Below are 21683 nucleotides of genomic sequence, written 5' to 3'. Positions count from 1 at the left end.
TAAGTATATCTCTTCTCTCTTCTCAAATTTCTAAACTAACCTCTATTGTGAGAAATTATAGTATAGGTCAAGCTCAACAAGTTCAACAACTTCAGCGAATCAGACCATGTGAGATTTGCACATATGTAGGACACCCAACTGATCGATGTCCTATACTTTATAAGGATTACCAGCAAGTACATGCCTTTGGAGGATTCAATAGCCAGCCAAGACATGATCCCTATGCAAATACATATAATCCAGGTTGGAGGAACCATCCAAATTTCAGTCATGCAAGGGCCAATCCATATCCAAGCTATCAGCAATGGAATCCAGCCCAAGCTGCACCTCAAAAGTCCAATACACCCCTTAAAGAGATTGTGAAGTCCTTAGCAAATACTGTGCAAAATCTTGAGCAATAAGTGAGCCAAATGGCCACTTCAATGAGCAAATGGGAGTCACAAGGGAAGCTACCATCCCAAACTGAGATAAATCCAAGACAAAATGTTAGTGCCATCACATTGAGGAGTGGAAAAGAGCTGCAAGACAACAAGGCTGAGAAATTGAAGAAACAGGCCATGGAGGAGAATCTGCCAGAAAGTGATCAGGGTAGTCGATCTGCCCAAATCACTGACCAAATCGCTAGGTAGACTGAGCTGCCCAGCAGTGATCTGCCCAAATCGCCAGACAAGGCAGAATTCAATCTGCCCAAATCAATAATCCAAGCAGAGTCCAGCTCCAAGCAGACCAAGGCAGACCAGCAACCAATGGAAAAATTTAAGGTACCTTCTCCCTTCCCAAAGAGATTTGCAAGGTCCCAAAAGGAGAAAGAGGAGAAAGAAATACTTGAGACACTCTGCAAGGTAGAAATCAACATTCCCCTATTAGATGCTGTGAAGCAAATTCCAAGATATGCCAAGTTTCTCAAAGAGCTATGCACCAACCGAAGGAAACTTGCTGAAAGTGAAAAGGTAAGTGTGGGGGAGTGTGTCTCAGCTGTCATTCAAAGAAAACTTCCAACCAAATGCAAGGATAGAGGAATGTTCGCTGTTTCATGCAAAATAAGCAACGTTGGGATAAAGAAGGCCATGTGTGACCTTAGGGCTTCAATCAATGTCATGCCCATTTCCATCTTTAACTTGTTGAATGCAGGCATACTCAAGGGAACCAGCATTGTGATCCAATTGGCTGACCGATCCGTCGTCTATCCCAAGGGAGTGCTAGAAGATGTGTTGGTACAAGTTGACCAACTAGTCTTTCCAGCAGATTTTTATGTGATTGATATGGAGGAGGATAAGGGCAAAATCACCTCTGACATCCTACTTGGGAGACCATTCTTGAGCACAGCCAGAACAAAAATTGATGTGCATGATGGCACATTGACCATGGAGTTTGAAGGGGAAGTTATCAAGTTTAATGTTTATGATGCCATGAAATTCCCCAATGATGTTTCTCCTGTTTATGGCCTTGATATAATTGATGATTTAAGTCAAGAAATTTTTGACTTTGATCTAGAGGACACACTCAATACTGACTTGTGCAGATTTGAAGAGACAGACAACAGCAGCACCAAGACAGACCAGATGGAGTACTGTTCACAGCTGGTTACAGGTGATTTGCCCAAATCACTGACCAAATCACTGGAGCAGACAAACAGGACAGATAGTGATTTGCCCAGATCACCTGAAACAGCACCAGATGATCTGCCCAAATCAACCAGCAGACAGCAGACAGCAAACCAGCAGACAGCAAATGCACTAGATCTGAAACCCTTACCAGAACACCTCAAATATGCCTTCTTGGGAGCTGGAAATACACTTCCAGTTATAATTTCCAACTAGCTCAGCCCACAAGAAGAAGAAAAACTCCTAGAAGTGTTGAGGAAGCACAAAGAAGCAATTAGGTGGACCTTGGAGGACATAAAAGGCACCTCAAGACCATTCGGTGGAGGCTCATCTCACCAGAATCAAAGACAGGATGCAACACATGGAAAGCATGCTGCAGCTGCTGATGGACCATTTTCTGCCCCACCACCATGACAGATAGTGATTTGGCGAGTGATTTGCCCAAATCACTGGCCAAATCGCCCACAGATCAGGCAGTCCCTTTCCTTCTCCTTATTAATTTTTTTTCATATAAATGTTTAACCATTGAGGACAATGTTTGGGATAGGTGTGGGGGTATTTATTGTTAGGTTATATTTTTTTTCGTTTACATTATCTTTTTGCTTTCTTTTTGTTTCTTTTTGCATCTTTTTGCCCCATAAACACACACCAAAATTTTTTCACACATTTTTCACTTTTTGCACACACACACAGAGAATTTTGACTTAGCTTTTGTTCTACTCAGCATAGATAACAAGGTTAAAAGAGCTTCCTATCTCATGACCCCATTGATTTTCCACCCCTTTAAGCCTAAGTTGAATCAATTATAGTGTGCTACCTTCACTTTGGAAGTTCTTTTCTTGAATTGAATCTCTAAATTTGCATTGGTCAAGGGAAATAAAAATATAAATACATGCAAATAAAAAGTTAGTGTAACTCCCTATGAGGTGATTTGCCCAAACTGTCATGAAAAGAAAAGAAAAAGAAAAACCAGCACAAAGCACAAATCATAAACTTGTTCCAATGGCCAAATAAGCTATGAACAGAGCTAGTAGCCACTTGAACAAGTGACTAACTGAGTAACCGGGGGTGGGTATCACCAATATGTACCTTCGCGTAAAAAGGTTAGTGATTTTTTTAGGCAAGAATAAATAAGTGCTGCTGAATAAAAAGTGTGATTAAAAAGAAGGGCAAATCACTCTTAGAGGTTGCATTGAGCTTATACAAAGAGAATAAGCATGATTGAACCAAAAACCTTTCTCTTAGCCATGGTAGGTGAAGGGAAACAAGGTAAAGGGAGAACAACCTTAGTGTATGTACTCTACACTGTGTTGCTTCAATCTAGTAGTCTAGGGGGGCTAATTAAGTGGCACTTAGGCTCAAAAGAAAAAGGAGCTTGATTGACTAAGTTATTTGTTGCTTGAGGACAAGCAAAAAGCTAGGTGTGGGGGTATTTGATCAAACATAAATTAGCCACATTTTTATTATCTTTATTATTATTTATTTACACATTTTTTTTAGTTTAATTTATGGTTTTTACCTTGTTTTTACAGAAAAGGAAGAAATTGGAAAACTGGAGAAAAAGTGCAGAAAATGACAGAAAAGTGATTGGGTCAGTAACTTGGCCAAATCACTGCCCAGATCAAGCTAAAGCAAAAACCTGAACTATCTCACAGGAGACTGATTGGGTCAATGAATTGGCCAAGTCACCCGCAGGAACAGAAACCCGGAGGCAACATGCAGAAATGATTTGGGCATGACGATTTGCCCAAATCATTGCCCAAATCAAGCGGAGGAAATAGAGACAGAAAGCTAAAAACTGGACTGACTCACAGAAAGCGATTGGGGCAGCGATCTGCCCAAATCACCGCCCCAATCACATTGACAGCAAAAATTGACAGCAGAGGCGGAAAAGGAGCAGAAAATCCGAATTCAAAGAAAAGATGTCCAAATCCACTTCAAACACCACCAACTCAATCTCAAAAGTCACAAGGATGTCCTTCTACCAAAAGAATTCAATCTACAACAAAATTTAAAAGCAAAAGGAGAATCAAAGACCACAAAAGACAAAGTCAAGATGGGGATTTTCAAACCCTAATGGGATTAAAATTCTCCAGCTATAAAAGAGGACTACATCTATCTCAGCATGAGCTCTCAGCCTCAGAAATTCTCCAGAAACACAACAGATTTTCTTTCTTCTTTCTTTTGTGTATTTTTGTCCACCATGAGTGGCTAAAACAATTCCTTTCTAGTTGAAGTTGGAAAATTCAAATTTGTTGTAATAGCCCGGCCTTCTCACCGGCACTGTTACCGTTCACGGCCCAGAGCTATCCCTCGCCTGGCCTCTTGCCACCTCGGGCTTTCCACTGGCATCGTGAACAGCTCTTAACATCCATTCACCCTCACGGGTTCCTGGCAGGATTTGTCCCCTTGGGTTCTCGCATCGCATCCTTCCCCAAGTGGATTTGGCCCAAATTTCCCTTTGGAAATTAGGTCGCCTCCCCCACTACTCGAACCCTTGACCTCCCACTTTAAGGGAATAGTCTGGTGAGAGTGAGTACCAATTGTGCCATTGTTCGGTGGCACCTTCGGCGGCCGAATCTCCTAGACAGAGGCGAAACTCATGCATGTTCGGCGGCACCTTCGGCGGCCGAAAGTGCCAGACAGAGACGAAAGTCTCCTTTCGGGGGCAAGCTTCGGCAGCCGAAGGCTGCCTCCACAAGCACGTTCGGCGGCCGAAAGTGCCGCCGAACCTGCCTGACTTCCGGCTCTGGAGGGACTTTCGGCCGCCGAACCTGCCACCGAAAGTGCCCTGTCCAGCCTTCTTTTGCATGTTCTTGCATGGATGTTTTGAGATGTTTTAGAGGGTTTTTGGGGGATGTTTTCAAAGTCATGTTATAGTATGTTGGTCCCTCATTTGAGTCCACCTGTGTAGGTTCGGACCCGAGGAACCGAGGACCTCAGCAGTGAGTCAGCTGCTTCAGTCAGTGTCAGAGCTAACCAGAGGTGAGTAGAATAAACTCTTAAGTTTTTTATGAAATGAAATATAAATTTTGAGCATGTTCATGCATCATGAATGCCATGTAATATTTTAGGTTGTTTGCATTAGAAATCACGAATATGTTGCATTGCATATTGTGTTGTTGATGTGGGTAGATGCTGGATGATCCAATAGTCCCTGGCAGGAAGTCCAGTGAGCCTTTGACTACGCCCTGGCACAGAGTTGAGAAAGTCTAGTGAGCCTTTGACTACGCCCTGGCACAGAGATGGGACACCAAGACCAGGTGCCTAATAAGGCCCTGGGGCAGTGTAAGTTATGTTATGGTTACAGGAAGTCCAGTGAGCCTTTGACTACGCCCTGGCACAGAGTTAATATGGGACTATTTGGTGACAGGTTTACCCTTGATGTGGTTTGTCTGTGATGTGATGCATTACATGATAGCATGCATTTTTAAATGTTTTACTATTCTGCTCACTGGGCTCCAGTAGCTCACCCCTTTCCCTTAATCCCCCAGGTTTGCAGGTACAGGGTAGACCAGGAGGTCGTCAGGCGTAAAGTTGTTTTATGTAATAGCTAGACGTTGTGGACATGATAAATTGTGTAATGACGTAAAGAAATGAATAGTTATGTTATGTAATGATAATATTGAGGATTAGCGTCTGTGCTTGACCGAGTATGTATATTGATCCCTTTTGTAAACATGATCTCTATCTTATGATGTTATGTTCCACCAAGCTTGTGTATAATGAGAGACCCCATTGGAGTATTTGATGAGAGCTCTAATGTGAGGGTTATGTTTATGCTTATGTATATGTTTATGTACATGCACAGGTTAAGCTTGGCTATGGAAAGAAAAAGTTTACAGGTTTATGAGTATGTTTGATCATGTATGGGATTTGACAGGTTCACAGGTTATATGTCAGACTTGCTACGGGTCCCGGCGGCCTTATGCCGATCTGGATCCTAGCGCCGGTAGCGGTCCGATTTTCGGGTCGTTACATTTGTGATGAATTGGGAGATTTAAATCTCCATTGTTAAACTTCTATTTATTTTCAATATTTATGCAATTTGATCTTTCTATAATTGTTGCTTTGCTTTTAGAATCAATTTAGGCCTATTGCTTTTAATTGCTTGAGTAACAATTGTTTGAATAATTTAGGTCCGTAATTGCTTAGATTATTTAAACACACATTTAATCAAGTTGCATAATCTAAACTTGACCATGCAGTTTAGGGATGGCAACGGGTAGGGTACCCGCGAAATTGGGAGTACCCAAATCTGAACCCGATTATATATAAAATTCCCAAATCCGTCCCAAATCCGTTTAGTGCTTTAATTTTACTACCCGTACCCGTTCCAAATCCGTTTAGCAATACCCGCACACTACCCGAATCCGACCGAACCCGATTTTTATAATTCAATTCAATGATAAAAAATTAAAAATTCACATATTATAACCCAAATAACAAATAGTTAGATTTTTTAACAATATCTAAATAATTAGATTAATAGTCTATAAATTCTAAAAAACTATTTCTATGTATCTTTGATGTGTTTATGCAGTATAAAAAAATGAAGTTAACATACCCGAAGAGATTTCAGTAAAAGAAGAGATTTCAGTAAAAGAAGATGTTGCTGACGCCGATTGGGGAGAGGCACGGGTTGTCTCCGGTCGTCAGTGAAGTGGGGGAGAGAGGAACGAGTAGATGAGAGAGAGAAGGAGATATCGCTGACCGGAAGTGGGGGAGAGAGGCGTTGACTGGGAAGTGGGAGATATCGCCGACTGGAGAGAGAGAAGGAGATATCGCTGACTGGGGAGATAGAAGATTTATCGTCTTTAGGGAGAGAAAGGAGATGTCGCCGGTGCTGACTGGGCTGCCGGCAGTGAAGTGGGGGAGAGGTGTCGATTGGAAATTATGGGAAGGGAAGGGGGGAGAGAGGCAGAAGCTCGAGTAAAATGAGAAAATGAATTAGGGATAAGGGAATTTAGGGTTAGTTTTGAAGTATAGCTAATCGGGTTCGGGTAACGGGTATCCGATCACCTAACCCCGAACCCTACCCGAATCCGAGACGGGTAAAATTTTTCAAATCCGAATCCGCCCAAATCCGTTTTGTAAATACCCAAATCCGTCCTAATACCTAATAGGGTTTGGGCGGATCGAGTACCCGCAAAAACCCGCCCGCCTGCCATCCCTAATGCAGTTGGCAAGGTTAGAATTAAGTTTCTCTAAGTCTTAATGCAGTTAACAGTTGTTCGATGCTAAAAGCCCCAAGGACGTTCCTTGACAACTTGTTAACTAGTGTTTGATTAGCGAACGTTTCCTAATTAAACTAGAACTAAGGAGGAATTTGGATTGTGAGAAGCGTCTTCCACATCCTAAACTAATTTATTGAAATAAATAGGAGTGTTAAAGAATCAATGACCAATTCTAAACAATCTGAAATAGATCCATACTTCAACTAGAAGCCTTTCTCTTATTGATTTATGCATCTTTAAATTATTTGTTTTCTTTTGTTAATTAGCTTTAGTACATCTTCAAAATAAAACCTCCTTTTTATTTTTGCTATTTACTTACCTTAATCATTATTAGGAAGATATTTGGTGTCAAATCCCTGTGGTTCGACCCTATTGCCACTATCTGCAAATTTATTTGTTAATTGATAATAGGTTTATTTTTGACGGCTTCGACAACCGCTATCACCGAGCTCCTAGCTCCGACCTCCTGTAATTCTGCAAACGATCAGCTTTAACGAGTGTGTGCACTCCTCTTCCCTTACGAGCATAGTAACCGGACTACCAACCTCCTCCTTCTCTCTCAAACCAAACTTTCGCGAATGTGAATATTACTATATGTAGAATGTAAACTCTCTTTTTGAAAAAATAGCCGATCAATTTGTTTCGGCTTTTCATTCTTATTTATACTGAATCAAATCAACCATTACAAACTGAAAACGAAATTTATTCCAACCTTGAAGCCACATGGCGCAAGATTCGGGTTACAGAATACTTGGGCAACAGACTCTTAACAAATTAAAACATGCAGAGAACACGTGGGTACGTGTTTTATTAATAAAACAGAAAACAGTGCACGTGAGTACGTGCTTAACAGAAAATGGTGTGAACAGGCTTACTTTCATCATAGTTCACCGTATGAATATGACTTTGGCCCAAGAGTCTTCTCAGGAGATGAGCCAGATTCATTCTGATCTGTGCTTAGTAACAATCAATAAACAACATGCCTCAATTAGTTAGATGAAATGAAATCTCCATGAAACTATTATTATTTGCTACAACAGTTTCAGCATTTAAAAAAAAAAAATAATATCTCTAGTTTCAATCCGGCGATCTGCTGATACAAGACTATTTAGACTCCGTCAGGAGTTTCAACCAATATCGTTTGGTTAAGACGAAATAAGAGAAAAGATAGGCTAAAGACGAAAAGTCTTATTGAAATTTATTAAAAATTGGAAAGTACGTTCCTAATAGCCAAGGGAGGCTATTTATAATAGAAATAAAATCCTAATATGCAAAAATAATCCTAATCCTAATAGGAGTCTAAAATCCTAATAGCCAAGGGAGGCTATTTACAATAGAAATAAAATCCTAATATGCAAAAATAATCCTAATCCTAATAGGAGTCTAAAATCCTAATAGCCAAGGGAGGCTATTTACAATAGAAACAAAACCCTAATATGCAAAATTATAAAAATACCCAAAATATCCAAAAATAATAATTAAAATATAAAAGTTAGCCCCGGTCCAAGTCTGCCGTAAAATCCAAGGCTAGTTGCCCCGTGTCATTCCCTTCCACTTGTAAAGAACTCGTCCTCGAGTTGTCATCAGCAGGGTAGTACTGAAATAGATCTGCCACATTAAACGTCTTGGAAATTTTCATTTCATGTGGGAGGTCAAGAACATAGGCATTGTCATTGATCTTCTGAATGATCCGAAATGGACCAATCTTCTTGGCGTCAAGCTTTTTCTGTCCTCCACCATGCTCCTTGCGTAAATACACCATAACTTGGTCACCGATATTGAAGGACTTGAAACGCCTATATTTATCAGCTGTAGCTTTATATTTGTCATCAGCTTCTGTAAGGTATTGTTGTACCTGTTTAAAAACATCCACGTGCTGCTTTGCCAAGTTGCTTGCTGCAATACTGTTGTAAGCAAATTCCACCTGGTCTTGGAGGTTTTCACTCTCCTTTGGACTCATCTTGTAATGAGGTAGATTCGGTAATTTTGATCCAGGAATGAGATCAATCTGATGTTGGATATCCCGCGGAGGTGGAAGCTTTGATGATTCCTCCACTATCTTAGGAAACTCCTTCAACAGCTCTTTGACGGGTGGTGGTAAAGATGGTGCATCCTCCATTGTACTTTTTTCTCTCACCAATAAAGTCAGTGTGCCCCTAGATTTCTCAACTGCGCCTGATAGCTTCTGCACTCCCGTAGAAATAGCAACAACATTCTTCTCTTCCACTTTAGAATGTTTCGCAGAACCGAAAGGCAAGATAGTAATCTTCTTTTGATTCCACGTGAACGTGTATGAATTCCCCTTCCCTTTATGCAAAGCATCAACATCGAACTGCCAAGGGCAACCTAGCAAAATTCCACAGCAATCCATATCCACAACATCACAATTAACAAGTTCAGTATAAGATTTACCGATCGAGATAGGCACGCTACAGATTCTGTTGACCTCAATTGTCAGACCTTCCTTAATCCATCCGACTTTGTATGGTGAGGGGTGAGGCTGTGTAGGCAACTGTAATTTTTCCACCAATTGCTTAGCTATCAAATTCTCACAATTGCAGCTATCTATAATTAGCCTGCAAATTGCCTCTCCTACTCGACACTTTGCCTGGAAAATCTTCCTCCTTTGCGTCTCATCCTCCTGTTTTGTTGAACATAAGATTTTCTTCACCACATAGGTGACCTTAGGATTAGCGGCTACAAGATTGGCGGCCACAGGATTGGCGATTGGTTGGGGGTATGCAGCGGCGGCGGGTTGGTGGATTCCCTGCTGCAGGGTCAGCTGTCCGATTATCTCCCTCAATTCTGCCAAGGATGCCTCAATCGCAGCAAGTCGCGCCTCTTGGTTATCTGCCATGGTCGAACTTCGCTCTGATACCAATCTGATACAGGACTATTTAGACTCCGTCAGGAGTTTCAACCAATATCGTTTGGTTAAGACGAAATAAGAGAAAAGATAGGCTAAAGACGAAAAGTCTTATTGAAATTTCTTAAAAATTGGAAAGTGCGTTCCTAATAGCCAAGGGAGGCTATTTATAATAGAAATAAAATCATAATATGTAAAAATAATCCTAATCCTAATAGGAGTCTAAAATCCTAATAGTCAAGAGAGGCTATTTACAATAGAAATAAAATCCTAATATGCAAAAATAATCATAATCCTAATAGGAGTCTAAAATCCTAATAGCCAAGGGAGGCTATTTACAATAGAAATAAAACCCTAATATGCAAAATTATAAAAATACCCAAAATATCCAAAAATAATAATTAAAATATAAAAGTTAGCCCCAGTCCAAGTCTGCCGTAAAATCCAAGGCTAGTTGCCCCGTGTCATCTGCCCTGTTCATCCCCAGGCCAGAGGCCATCAGAAGTTGCAGACTTATGCAACCACAAAGAGAGGTTTCTTGCAAGTATATATATAATACAGTTCTGTGAATGTGAATGGTCAGAGATAGAGAGGGAGATGCAGGAAGGATGAAGGAAGACAGCAGGTAACTTTAGCGTGCAGACCTTCGTTTCCCTTTTTTTTAAAAAAAAGAAAAAAACATTAACGTTGACGTTGAGCGTAGAATTCGCAGCATGTGGCCTCCAGTTAATGTCATTTTGTGTAATGCATATTATAAATTTATTAATGAGTTTCTCTTTATTCTAAGTTTCAATCCATAAGCCTCTGTTCGATCTAATTTCTTTTCTTAAAATATATAATTAATGGGGATTTCTTACAAAATGAGTTTGGAAATTTCATGTTCATACTGTAAATGGAGTAATTTTATAACATATTAGTGATTTTATGCAGGCTATCCAATAAAAATAATAAATTAATTATTATAACTTATTAAAAATAATGAGTCCTGTCAAAACATTTATTTTCTACTTGTTAAAATTTGTTTAAAAAAAAATAATCTAAGCCTCCTGGCAAATATCAACAATGCTTTTTAATTTTGAAGAACCTATTCATCTTTATCAATGGTTTTTTTTTTTTTTTTTTTAAACTAGCATGCAAACACATAGGTATGGAGTTTGGAGTTTTTGTGTTTTCTGGATTTGAGTTTACTGATATTTGTCATGTTAAGTTTTTTCTTAATTTTAATAAAAAAAAATTTTATAAAAAAAATATAATTGACCAATTAATTTCATGTAGTGGACAACGTAAAATTATGAAAATAAAAATTAAAATATAGAAGTCTTATAAAGAGAACAACTTGTTTATTAAGGCACAAGGTTAACGTGATTTCCACCTAGACATATGAATGGATACACTTATGCTAATGACTCTATCAATGAACAATCATGGCCTTTGAATTTAATTAGTATTAACCCTTTTCCCAAAGTCAATAATCTGGAAGGTCAGAATCTATGGTTTTCTAATTATTCATTCTTTAATTTAGATACTAACAAAAGGTTTATTGATTTAATTCGTTCAGGCTTTGTCATAACTAGCAGGAAAGCTTCCTAAATGAGGCGATGATTTCTATCTGTCTATGGTCTAATTGTATTAATGGAAGCCAATAATCGAGCTACGAGTTCAATCTAACATTGAAACAATATCCTTTTCCACTGTCGTAACCATACATGTATGTATGCGAGTGTGTATATATATATATATATATATTCTTCTTCACAGCAGATTCCACATCCATGTCCAATTTTCCCAATGTCCAGCATCAGATGCAAATAGTTGGGAAAAATTATCGATTGGTCCAAAAATAAATATAACGTGATTTAGCTAAATATTAGCATACATCCACGGATAGTGTTAACTTCAGTTTTTATATGCTTTTTAAACATATTTTGCATCCATTTTGCTCATGTAAATAAGTATTTTTATTTATTTATTTGATATTTTTAGTAATTTTAATTAACTTTTATAAATTAGTATTTTATATATATTTCGCCCTTATTTGTGTCACAGTTTATGTCATTTAAGCTGCCAACTCAGTTTAATGTGCAGAAAATCAATAATTTATGGTGATGACATGATAGTCTTTTACTTTTGTTAAGGCAACATTTTAAATAATATAAATAGTTCTTTTTTACTTTAAAAAAGGGAGAGAAGATCCAAAAAATAAAGGGAAGAGCAGCCACCTACATTTCTTCCCCCCATTTCCCACTATTTTCACCTTCTTCTTCATCATTTCACCTTGGGAGAACAAGGGAGCTGCTGGAACTTCACCAATAGAGACTCCTTGGGCATGTATTTTCATCATTTGAAGAGTTCTTCATTTGGGTTTTTCTTTTCCTTTATTAATTCTGGGTTTTTCTTTTCCTTTATTAATTCCATGTTTTCTTTGTTTTATTTTGAGATTTCCTTTGTAAATACTATGAATAGTGAGTAGATTTTTAGATTTCAAAGATTGAGTATGTAATACTCCATTTTAATCTTAGATTTGAACTAATTTCTATCAATGGGTATGTGCTAATTTCTAATTTTGAGTTGGATATTTGATCTTGATTCTTTTTCTTGTGCTTAATCTCTTGCTTTGTGTTTGGCCAAACAAAGTAGTGTTTTAATCATTAATTGATGTATTGAAAGATGAAGATTAATGGAGGAAAACCTAGGATTATAACTTATATTCTTAGATTCAAGAAATTGATTAAGGGTATGAGAGGATTTCAAAATTAATTAAAGGACCTAATGGGTTTTTACTAAATCAAGAGCCACGAAAGTATGAATTGGTTTAATTAAGGCATAATCTTGATATCTTGAAAGAAAATTAAGGTGATTTTAGAATTAATTCCTTCAAGAAATAGAATACTCAAGAATTGATAGAAATTGGGAAAAATCTAGATGAATTAGAGTGTGAAGCCTAAATCTCTGAAATCGCCTTCCCATATTTAATTTCTAATCTTAATTAATTGTTGATTTTAGTTAATTTCTAGTTAATTTATCATTGCTTAGTTTAATCCCTTTCAATTGCTAGTTATTTCTTCTTGCTAGTATAGAAATTAATTAGTTTAATTGCCATCTCTTTTGATAATTTTAATTAAATTGTTGCACATTTTAGCTTAATTAGTTAATTTTAGCATTAAATTGATTAGTCCAAACAATTGCTTCAACCATAGCCTAGTACTCAAATGCTAATTCTCCGTGGGACGATACTTTACTCTATTATTTTATTATTTGTGCAATCCATATACTTGCAGTATTATAACAGATAGTAATAAAATGTATTTTCCACTATGTGAGAATAATATTACATACAAATATTATAATAACCACTTGAGTAATTCCCATCCAATATTTTCCTCAATATTTGTATATTTGTCTCACATAAATACAAAGGCTTCTGCTATCTCTATCCAGTGTTTAAGCCACTCTACTGGAACAATAACCCTCTAGTTTCCCTTATATAACGTACCTCGAAATTAAATCTCACTCTTATATATCCAGTGTTTAAGTCACCCCACTAAAGTAAATAACCCTCTAAACTCGAAGGAAAAATACCAAAAGTCCCCCTAAATCTACTCTCCTACACCTCTGGACCCAAGAGAAATTTTCTGTGAGTTTGTGCCTTCCCCTTCGCCCTTGGTGTGCCTTTAAGTTCCATCTCCTGCCCTTTTATAGGCAGGAGCTACCTTCTTACCATTGGGTGCAACTTGCTTCATTCATGCATCTGCATCATTACCTTTTATTTTCTTTTTTTTTTTTCAATTTACAAACTTAACACAAATAAAATTGATTCAATGTAAAAACTGAAGAGCCTAGGGAGAACCATTAACAAAATAGTCGACTAAATCTCATTATGTTATATTAAATACTACATTGGTTTGATATGGGGTAATATGACCCTTATAAAACTTGGACACTCCTCCTTATGAGCTAACTTTTGGGGCAAAGTAAGCTTGATCCATTTATTTAACATATTATAATTAAGTTGGTGTTAAGTACTATGATAACGACGATAAATTTATAGAGAAACATCTTGAACTATAATGAGTTGCAAAACTCACCACTTTTTCCATATTAATTTCCATGATTTTGTTATGATTTTGATGTAAACAATTGAATTTTTATATGGATTTTGATTTTGGATAGGTTTAGAGCTTAAAATGTATAGAGACTAATAGATGATATTTTAGAGCTGTTTTAGTCTGGAATGTATAGTCTTGCCCAAAGCAGTGACCTAAACTCGATGGACAAATTGTAAGATTTTTATTTTGATAGCGGTATAGAATTCAAATTGTTTTAGATAACTGTAAATAAGATAAGATCAGAATTATAATAACAATTATAGTAAGATTAGTACATTTATTTTACGTCTTTTTAATTTCGAATAATAATTTTTTTTTATCTTTTTATTAGGAAAAACCTATATAAAGGCTTTTTTAGAAGTAGAAAATTATCTCTCTCTCCACACGTCTCCTCTTCTCCCAATTCTCTTTCTTTCGGTTCCTATCTAGCTGAACCCTTCTCCTCTTTTCTTCTTCTTATGTTTTATATTTTTGTTATAACCCTTAGTGGCTAAGTACACTTTTTCAGTTGAAGGTTAATTTGGTTGAGGTTTTTTTCAAGTTGTGAGATCTGATCTTATTTTTTGTTCATCTTAATTTCTGTTTTTGAGAAATACCACCTCCATTGTTATCTTTTTAGAGATTCAAGAGGTCTATTGAATATTCTAAATAGACAAACATATTGCTAATTAACTCAAGTAAATACGTAATTATTTAATTGGATTAATATAAGTAGCAATTAGCATATCTATTTATGTTAAGAATCTGATTGATTTGGTTTAAATAATTCGCTTGCAATTATTAATCAAGTTTAGTTATTGTCTTCTTAAAGCAATTAATTAATTAAATCTACACGTTTGATGGGGTTGTTAATTAATTAGAAATTAATTTAACGATTCGCAAATTAATTTAATCTTAAACAAGAATTGATGGGATTCGTTTGTTTGAATAATATAACCAAATAATAAAAATTAAATGAATCATCTTTTAAATCAATGATCAACTATTAAACCTCTTAACTTTGATTACCTTCAATTGAGCTTGTTATATTAATTGTTTACTTCATCATTCCATCGCATTATTTTATTTCTTTCTTAGTCTCTCTTCAAATCAATTTTTCTAATAGAAATTTTCTTATTCTCTCTTTTATTTTAAACAATTTTTTTCTTCACTAGATATTTAATTAAAATAAATTTAAGGTTTCTGTGAGATCAACACTCATTCATCCTATCTACAAGAACTATTTAATTAGAAAAGGAGAATTCATTGATGCCCATCAAATTTTGGCGCTATTGCCGGGAAATCTCTAATAATTTATTTTTATTTTTATGACCAGATCTAGTAGAATCTAGTTTGATTCAAAAATAGAGAAGATTGCAAAAGGTTGAGAAAAGCAACCAAGTTGTAGAAATAGGCCATTTCGGGAATGGAATCATTGCAGAAGAAAGGTATAACGGTTGGGGACCGGAACAGGATTCAGCCTTTAAGCATGCAGATGAGTGTTTATTGTCAGCCCCAATACTTCGGTTTTCTTCTTGGAATAAGGAGTTCATGTTCATACTGACGCATCCACTCTATGCCATTGGATGTATGTTGACGCAAGAAGGGCCGCTTGATCACCCCATCTACTTTGCAAGTAGACGACTTTCTGCTTGTCAATTCTTGGTGTAATACTCATCTAGTAATTGCTGCCTGTCCGAACTCCTACACGTGAGAACACCAAGGACTCAGCTCCTACACGTGAGAACACTAAGGACTCAGCATCTTCAAGCCTGCCCGAACGCCCAGTTAATTCCAATAGAAGAGAAACGATGGCTGCCGAAGAGCAACCTCTTTGTATCACATGTCCAATGCTGAACGCACCTCTAGAATTGCGAATAGGTATGATTCACATGTTACTAAAATTTCATGAGCTAGAGAATGAAGACCCACATTGCCATTTGTAAAAATTTTACGTGGTTTGTTCAAATATGAGATCACAGGAGATAATTGATGAACAAATCAGGTTAGTAGCCTTTCCTTTTACTTTGATTGAAATATAGATGTTTATGAGCGATATTCAAATAGTTGATTTATTTTTCTCTCTTTTCTTAAATTTGGCTAGTAAATTATTATTATTATTATTATTATAATAATAAAGGTGACTGTGGTGTAATGTTAAAACCTCTATAAAGGTTGTTTTAGAAGTAGAAAATCATCTATCTCTCCACACGTCTCCTCTTCTCCCAATTCTCTTTCTTTCGATTCCTATCTAGTTGAACCTTCTCCTCTTTTCTTCTTCTTATTTTTTACATTTTTGTTATGACTCTTAGTGGTAAGTATACTTTTTTCAATTGAAGGTTAATTTAGTTAAGGTTTTTTTCAAGTTGTGAAATCTGATCTTATTTTTTGTTCATCTTAATTTCTATTTTTAAGAAATACCACCTCCATTGTTATCTTTTTAGAGATTCAAGAGGCCTATTGAATATCCTAAATAGACAATATATTGCTAATTAACTCAAGTAAATACTAATTAGATCAATATAAGTAGCAATTAGCATATCTATTTACGTTAAGAAACTGATTGATTTGGTTTAAATAATTTGCTTACAATTGTTAATCAAGTTTGGTTCTTCTCTTCTTAAAGCAATTAATTAATTAAATTTACACGCTTGATGGGGTTGTTAATTAATTAGGAATTAATTTAGCGATTCGCAAATTAATTTAATCTTAAACAAAAATTAATGGGATTCGTTTGTTTGAATAATATAACCAAACAATAGAAATTAAATGAATCATCTTTTAAATTAATGATCAACTATTAAACCTCTTAACTTTGATTACCTTCAACTGAGCTTGTTATATTAATTGTTTACTTCATCATTCCATCGCATTATTTTATTTCTTTCTCGGTCTCTCTTCAAATCAATTTTTTTAATAGAAAATTTCTTATTCTCTCTTTTATTTTAAACAATTATTTTTTTTCTTTACTAGGTATTTAATTTAAATAAATTTAAGGTCTTTAGGGATCGACACTCATTCATCCTATCTACAAGAACTATTTAATTAGAAAAGGAGAATCAATTTTAATTGACAGATTTGATGCCCGTTAAATTTTGGCGTTGTTGCCGGGGAACCTCTAATAATTTATTTTTATTTTTATGACCAGATTTGTTTTTATTTTTATGACTAGTCCAGTTTGATCCAAAAATAGAGAAGATTGCAAAACGGTTGAGGAAAGCAATCAAGTTGCAGAAATAGGCCATTTCGGGAACCTCTTAGCTGCCTGTTCGAACTCCTACACGTGAGAACATCGAGGACTCAGCACCTTCAAGCCTGCCCAAACACCCAGTTAATTCCAGCAGAAGGGAAATGATGGCCGCCGAAGAGCAATCCCTTTGCATCACATACCCAGTGCTAAATGTACCCCTAGAATTGCGAATAGGTATTATTCACACGTTACTAAAATTCTATGGGCTGGAGAATGAAGACCCACATTGCCATCTGCAAAAATAACTGATGAACAGATCAGATTAGTAGCCTTTTCTTTTACTTTGATTGAAAGATAGATGTTTACATGCAATATTCAAATAGTTGATTTATTTTTCTCTCTTTTTCTTAAATTTGGCTAGTAAATTATTATTATTATTATTATTATTATTATTATTATTATTATTATAATAATAATAATAAAGGTGACTCTGGTGTAATGTTAAAATTAGTTTGCTTTGTAAATTTTCATATAAAAACAAAAATAGTTTAATTTTTTTAAAAGAGGGACAGAGGTGGGGATAACATATGGGTTTTGAGTGTGAATAATTATTTTAATTTCTTTTTCTTATTCTTTTTGTTTTCCTTCTACTTAAGTGCAAGTGTTATTGGTTCATAAGAATTGGTTGACATTATTAATGCCTGGATATTATGATTATTAATGTTTGTAAATAGTTGAACCATTTTAAGTTTATGGGCATGAGTTTCTAGAGTACAATTCAAGTGAAATAAATTGTTTGATAGTCTTGAACAAATTTTGAATCTCTTTTGTGACATGCAGTAAAAGACTAGGAGAGAAATCCTTTTGATATGTGAATTGTTAATATATAAATGCTCCTTTCTTTTTTTAACCAAATTATTAGCCAGTATTTTATTACAAAACGCAGGAATATTCGTAGAACCAAATATATTGAGGAGTTAAAGGAAGAAATCAATCACATTGAGGAATTAAAGAAATTTCGCCACAGCCCACCGCTTCAAACTCCATTTTTCATTAAATCCTTTAAAAAATTGATTGTGTTATTTATGTACTACTTTTTTTAAAATATTATTAAGTATTTTTTGCATGTCTATGATGAACATAGATAATAATGTTTTATAAAAAAAGTTTAACGTATATAATATTTTTCTTAATTGTGAATTATCCAGATAATATAGGGAATATTAAAATAAAAATAAAAAATTTTTTTACTGATTATATTAATTGGTGATAGATTTGTGACGAATATGAAAATGTCAATTTTTTGAATGGATTTGTGATAAATATCATTGAACATATTTTCCAATGGATTTGCGACGAAATTGTAAATGGAAGTGTTATGTTTTTCCAACAGAATATGCGACAGACTAATTTTGTCGCCAAAATTATCGATGGAATGTTCTATCAGAAATCCGTCGCTAATATTACGACGGGCGCAGGAAATCTGTCATAAAAAACTAGCGACAGGACATTAAGCGACGAATTATAGTCCGTCGGAAATCCATCGCTATAATATTAGCGACGGATTTTGAACTACAAAAATCAATTTAAACAAATTTTAGTAACGGATTGAATTCCATCACTAATTAGTAATGGATTAATAAAACGTAAAAAATAAAATTATTTTAATTTTAGTAACGAATTTTAAAATTTATTACTAATGATTTAAAAATGTAGTAACGAATTACATAAATTTTTTATTAAATCTATCACTAAATTAGTAAATTAATAAATTTGATAAATTAATAATAAATTTAGTAAAAAATTTATATGTGTTACTTAATGAATTTAGTAACAGATTAAATCTGTTACTAAATTTTCAAAAAAAATGCTCCCTTTTCTTTTTTGGATTCTTGTGTTTGCCTTTTAATTAGAAACCCATTATTTTTATTATTTCGAAATCTATTATTAAATTTTAAAGAAAAATACAGTATTTTTATTTTAAAATTTTTTATTTTTTCTTTTTAATTTTATAACAGATTTAATAATTTATTACTAAATCTGTGAACGAATTCAATCCGTTATTAAATATATTACTAATTTACATATTTATATACTCACACGTCATATCTCTTTTTATTATTTTATCTATTCAATTTCTTTCTTATCTTCACTCCTCTTTTTACTCATTTTTTTCTTCCATTTTCATTTCATTATGCTTTTTTTTATTATTTTTTTCATTTTGTCTCATATTTTCTTCTTTTTTTTTTCGTTTCCTCTATTTTTACCCATTCATTTTCTCTTTTATTTTCTATCATTTTCCCTTCCCTTTTCTCTCATTTTTTCCTTTAATTCATTTTCTCATACTTTTCCATTTTTTCATTTTCTTCTTTTTTTTCTATTTTTTTCTCATTTTCACTTCTTTTTTCTTTTTCTTCATTTTTTTGTATTTCTCTCATTTTCTTCCCTTTTCTTTCCTCTTTTACTCATTTTCTCTTTCCTTTTTCCTCATTTGCTTTAATTTTCCTGTTTTCCTTTTATTTTTCTATCATAATTTTCTTCCATTTTCCTTTTTTCCTCAATTTTCTTTTTCTTTCTCATTTTTTTTATTCTCTCAATTTTTTTCACCTTTTTTTAAAAATGTTTATCATTTAGTTTATAATAATTTTTTTCATAAACTTAATATAATTTAAAATTAGTAATGGATTTGAAATCAATTATTAAATTTCATTATTAATTCATTACGGATTACTAAATCGGTTAGCCGTTACTATTGATTAAGTAAACGAAATTTATAACAGATTTTTATTAATCAGTAATAAAAAAAAATTTTTACTAATTTTAAAAAAAATATTGTAGTGTTTAAGAAGGGCATTACACTCAAGGGGAGAGGTTAGTGGGATTCGAATTCGACACTCTGGAATCAAGTGCTATGCACTTTGACCAACCAAATTGGATAGCAATGTTTTGATGGTTAGTAGGCAGGCGTACAAAGTGAGTCAGTCTATTGGCTCAGGATATCCTTCCTGCTGGCTCCTTTTCTAATTAGCTAGAATCAGGAATGAATTCATATCCCTAAACATATGATGAAAGGAGACATCTTCTACCACATAATCTTTTTTTTTTTTTTTTTCTTTTGGCTTTTCAATAGGTAATAGAATATCCAAACTAAGCAAGACATACACCAACTGTTGATGAAAAAGACCCTTGTAAATGCAAGAGGAAGCACAAACCAAAATAAAAACTCTTAAATTAACAGTACTGATAATTTCATACTGAAATATCTGAGGCCAAATCATTCCTTTAGTTCATCCACTTAGTAATGCATTTAAGTAATATTACTTAATAATGAGGATAATAGCAATGATAAGTAGAACTGTTGGTGGTGGTGGTGGGCATGTCAATGCTAGTAGATGGTGTTGCCGGAATGTTAAACCGGAAAACCATTGTTAGTCCCCAGTATGGAATAATTAGGAAGCATTTGCGGGTTGTGAAATGAAGACGTCCCAATGAGCACTTGAGGTTGTGGATAATTAGTTGGGATTGTCCATTGCGGATTTGCAGCATTTGGAATTATAGCAGAGTTCGACATCGTAGGCAGGTTACATGTCATTGATTCTGTATCATGAAAGACAAGGGTAATTAAATCACCGATAAGTTTATAAAAAAACAAAAGGAAAATGTTAGCAAAAATCATCCATTGACCTAAAATCTTTTTGCACTGACCTAAAATCCCGTGTGCGCCACCAGCGTGCCTTTCAATGGTAGAGATCAGTTGCTTTACGTTGGCACCAACAAACTGGTCGAGTAATTGTCCTTGCTTCAAGAAAAAAAAGGTTGGCACTACCTTAACTGCCCATTCCATAGCAACAGCACACAATTCATTAGCATCCACCATCAAGAATGTGACATTTGGCATCTTCTTCGCCAACTCTGCCAGCATTGGACTCATGGAACGAGAATGTGGGCACCAGGCAGCACTGAAATCCAGCACAATCAGTTGCTTTCCCCTATTTGCCTTCTCAAACTGCTCCGTCCAAGCCTCAAATGTGTGGCTGGCGAACACCTTTCCCTCTTCAGCCATTTTTTCTGCTTTTGTTGAGAAAAGTTCACATTAAAATTCTTTATTATGATGTTTAGTTTAATTTTATTTAATAATTACGTGGAATTCAATTAAATTTATATATAATTTTTTAAAAATAATTTTATCATATAGTATGATATGACTTAAAAATATAATTATTTAATAAATTTATAATATTTAACAAACATATAACTATTGATAATACATTAATAAATAAATAAATAATTTACGTGCCTTGAATATTTATGTAATAAAAGAAATAGTATCATTATTAAAAGCATAATAAATTTAAATTTTTATAAAATTAGAAAAAAAATAAAATAATTGGTCTAGCTATATTAATGGTAAATAAATAGAAAACTAGTTTTATAATTTTAATTTTTTTTCAACTAACAAGAGTTTAGTTAAATGTAAGAAAATGAATGATGGAGAGAAAATTGTTTGATATGATTTTAATTCAAAACTTGAAAATTAAACTAAATCAAATTTTTTTTAAAAAATCTCTAATTTTACATTAAATATATCGATACAAATAAATTAAACTAAATAATTTTTAAACTCATTTTTCATATGTATCAAAATAATTAATCTAAATTATTTAGATTAGTTTCACAGTACTGTTATAATTAATATTAAAT

General features: G+C 34.4%; 1 protein-coding gene across 1 annotated transcript; it reads right to left on the bottom strand.

Annotated features, from left to right (window-relative positions):
* Window positions 1-20259: 20259 nt before the first annotated feature.
* Window positions 20260-21045, bottom strand: LOC122725067 (thioredoxin H1-like). Its single transcript, XM_043961546.1, has 2 exons — window positions 20688-21045; window positions 20260-20579 (listed from the first exon to the last, which is right to left on the bottom strand). The coding sequence occupies exons 1-2, from the start codon at window positions 21043-21045 to the stop codon at window positions 20392-20394; spliced, it is 546 nt and encodes a 181-aa protein (XP_043817481.1). The 3' UTR covers window positions 20260-20391.
* Window positions 21046-21683: the final 638 nt, after the last annotated feature.

This window comes from Manihot esculenta, chromosome 11 (genome assembly GCF_001659605.2).
Source record: "Manihot esculenta cultivar AM560-2 chromosome 11, M.esculenta_v8, whole genome shotgun sequence".
NCBI classification, from domain to species: domain Eukaryota; kingdom Viridiplantae; phylum Streptophyta; class Magnoliopsida; order Malpighiales; family Euphorbiaceae; genus Manihot; species Manihot esculenta.
The sequence above is the reverse complement of the archived record's forward strand: the minus strand, read 5'-3'. Positions and strand labels throughout refer to the sequence as shown.

Bases quoted from the DNA above. Each gene is read 5' to 3' on its own strand.
- LOC122725067 (XM_043961546.1), bottom strand. From the start codon at position 21,045: ATGGCTGAAGAGGGAAAGGTGTTCGCCAGCCACACATTTGAGGCTTGG. The intron at 20,580-20,687 runs GTCAGTGCAAAA...TTCATGATACAG, and splicing joins TGGCGCACACGGGATTTTAG to AATCAATGACATGTAACCTG.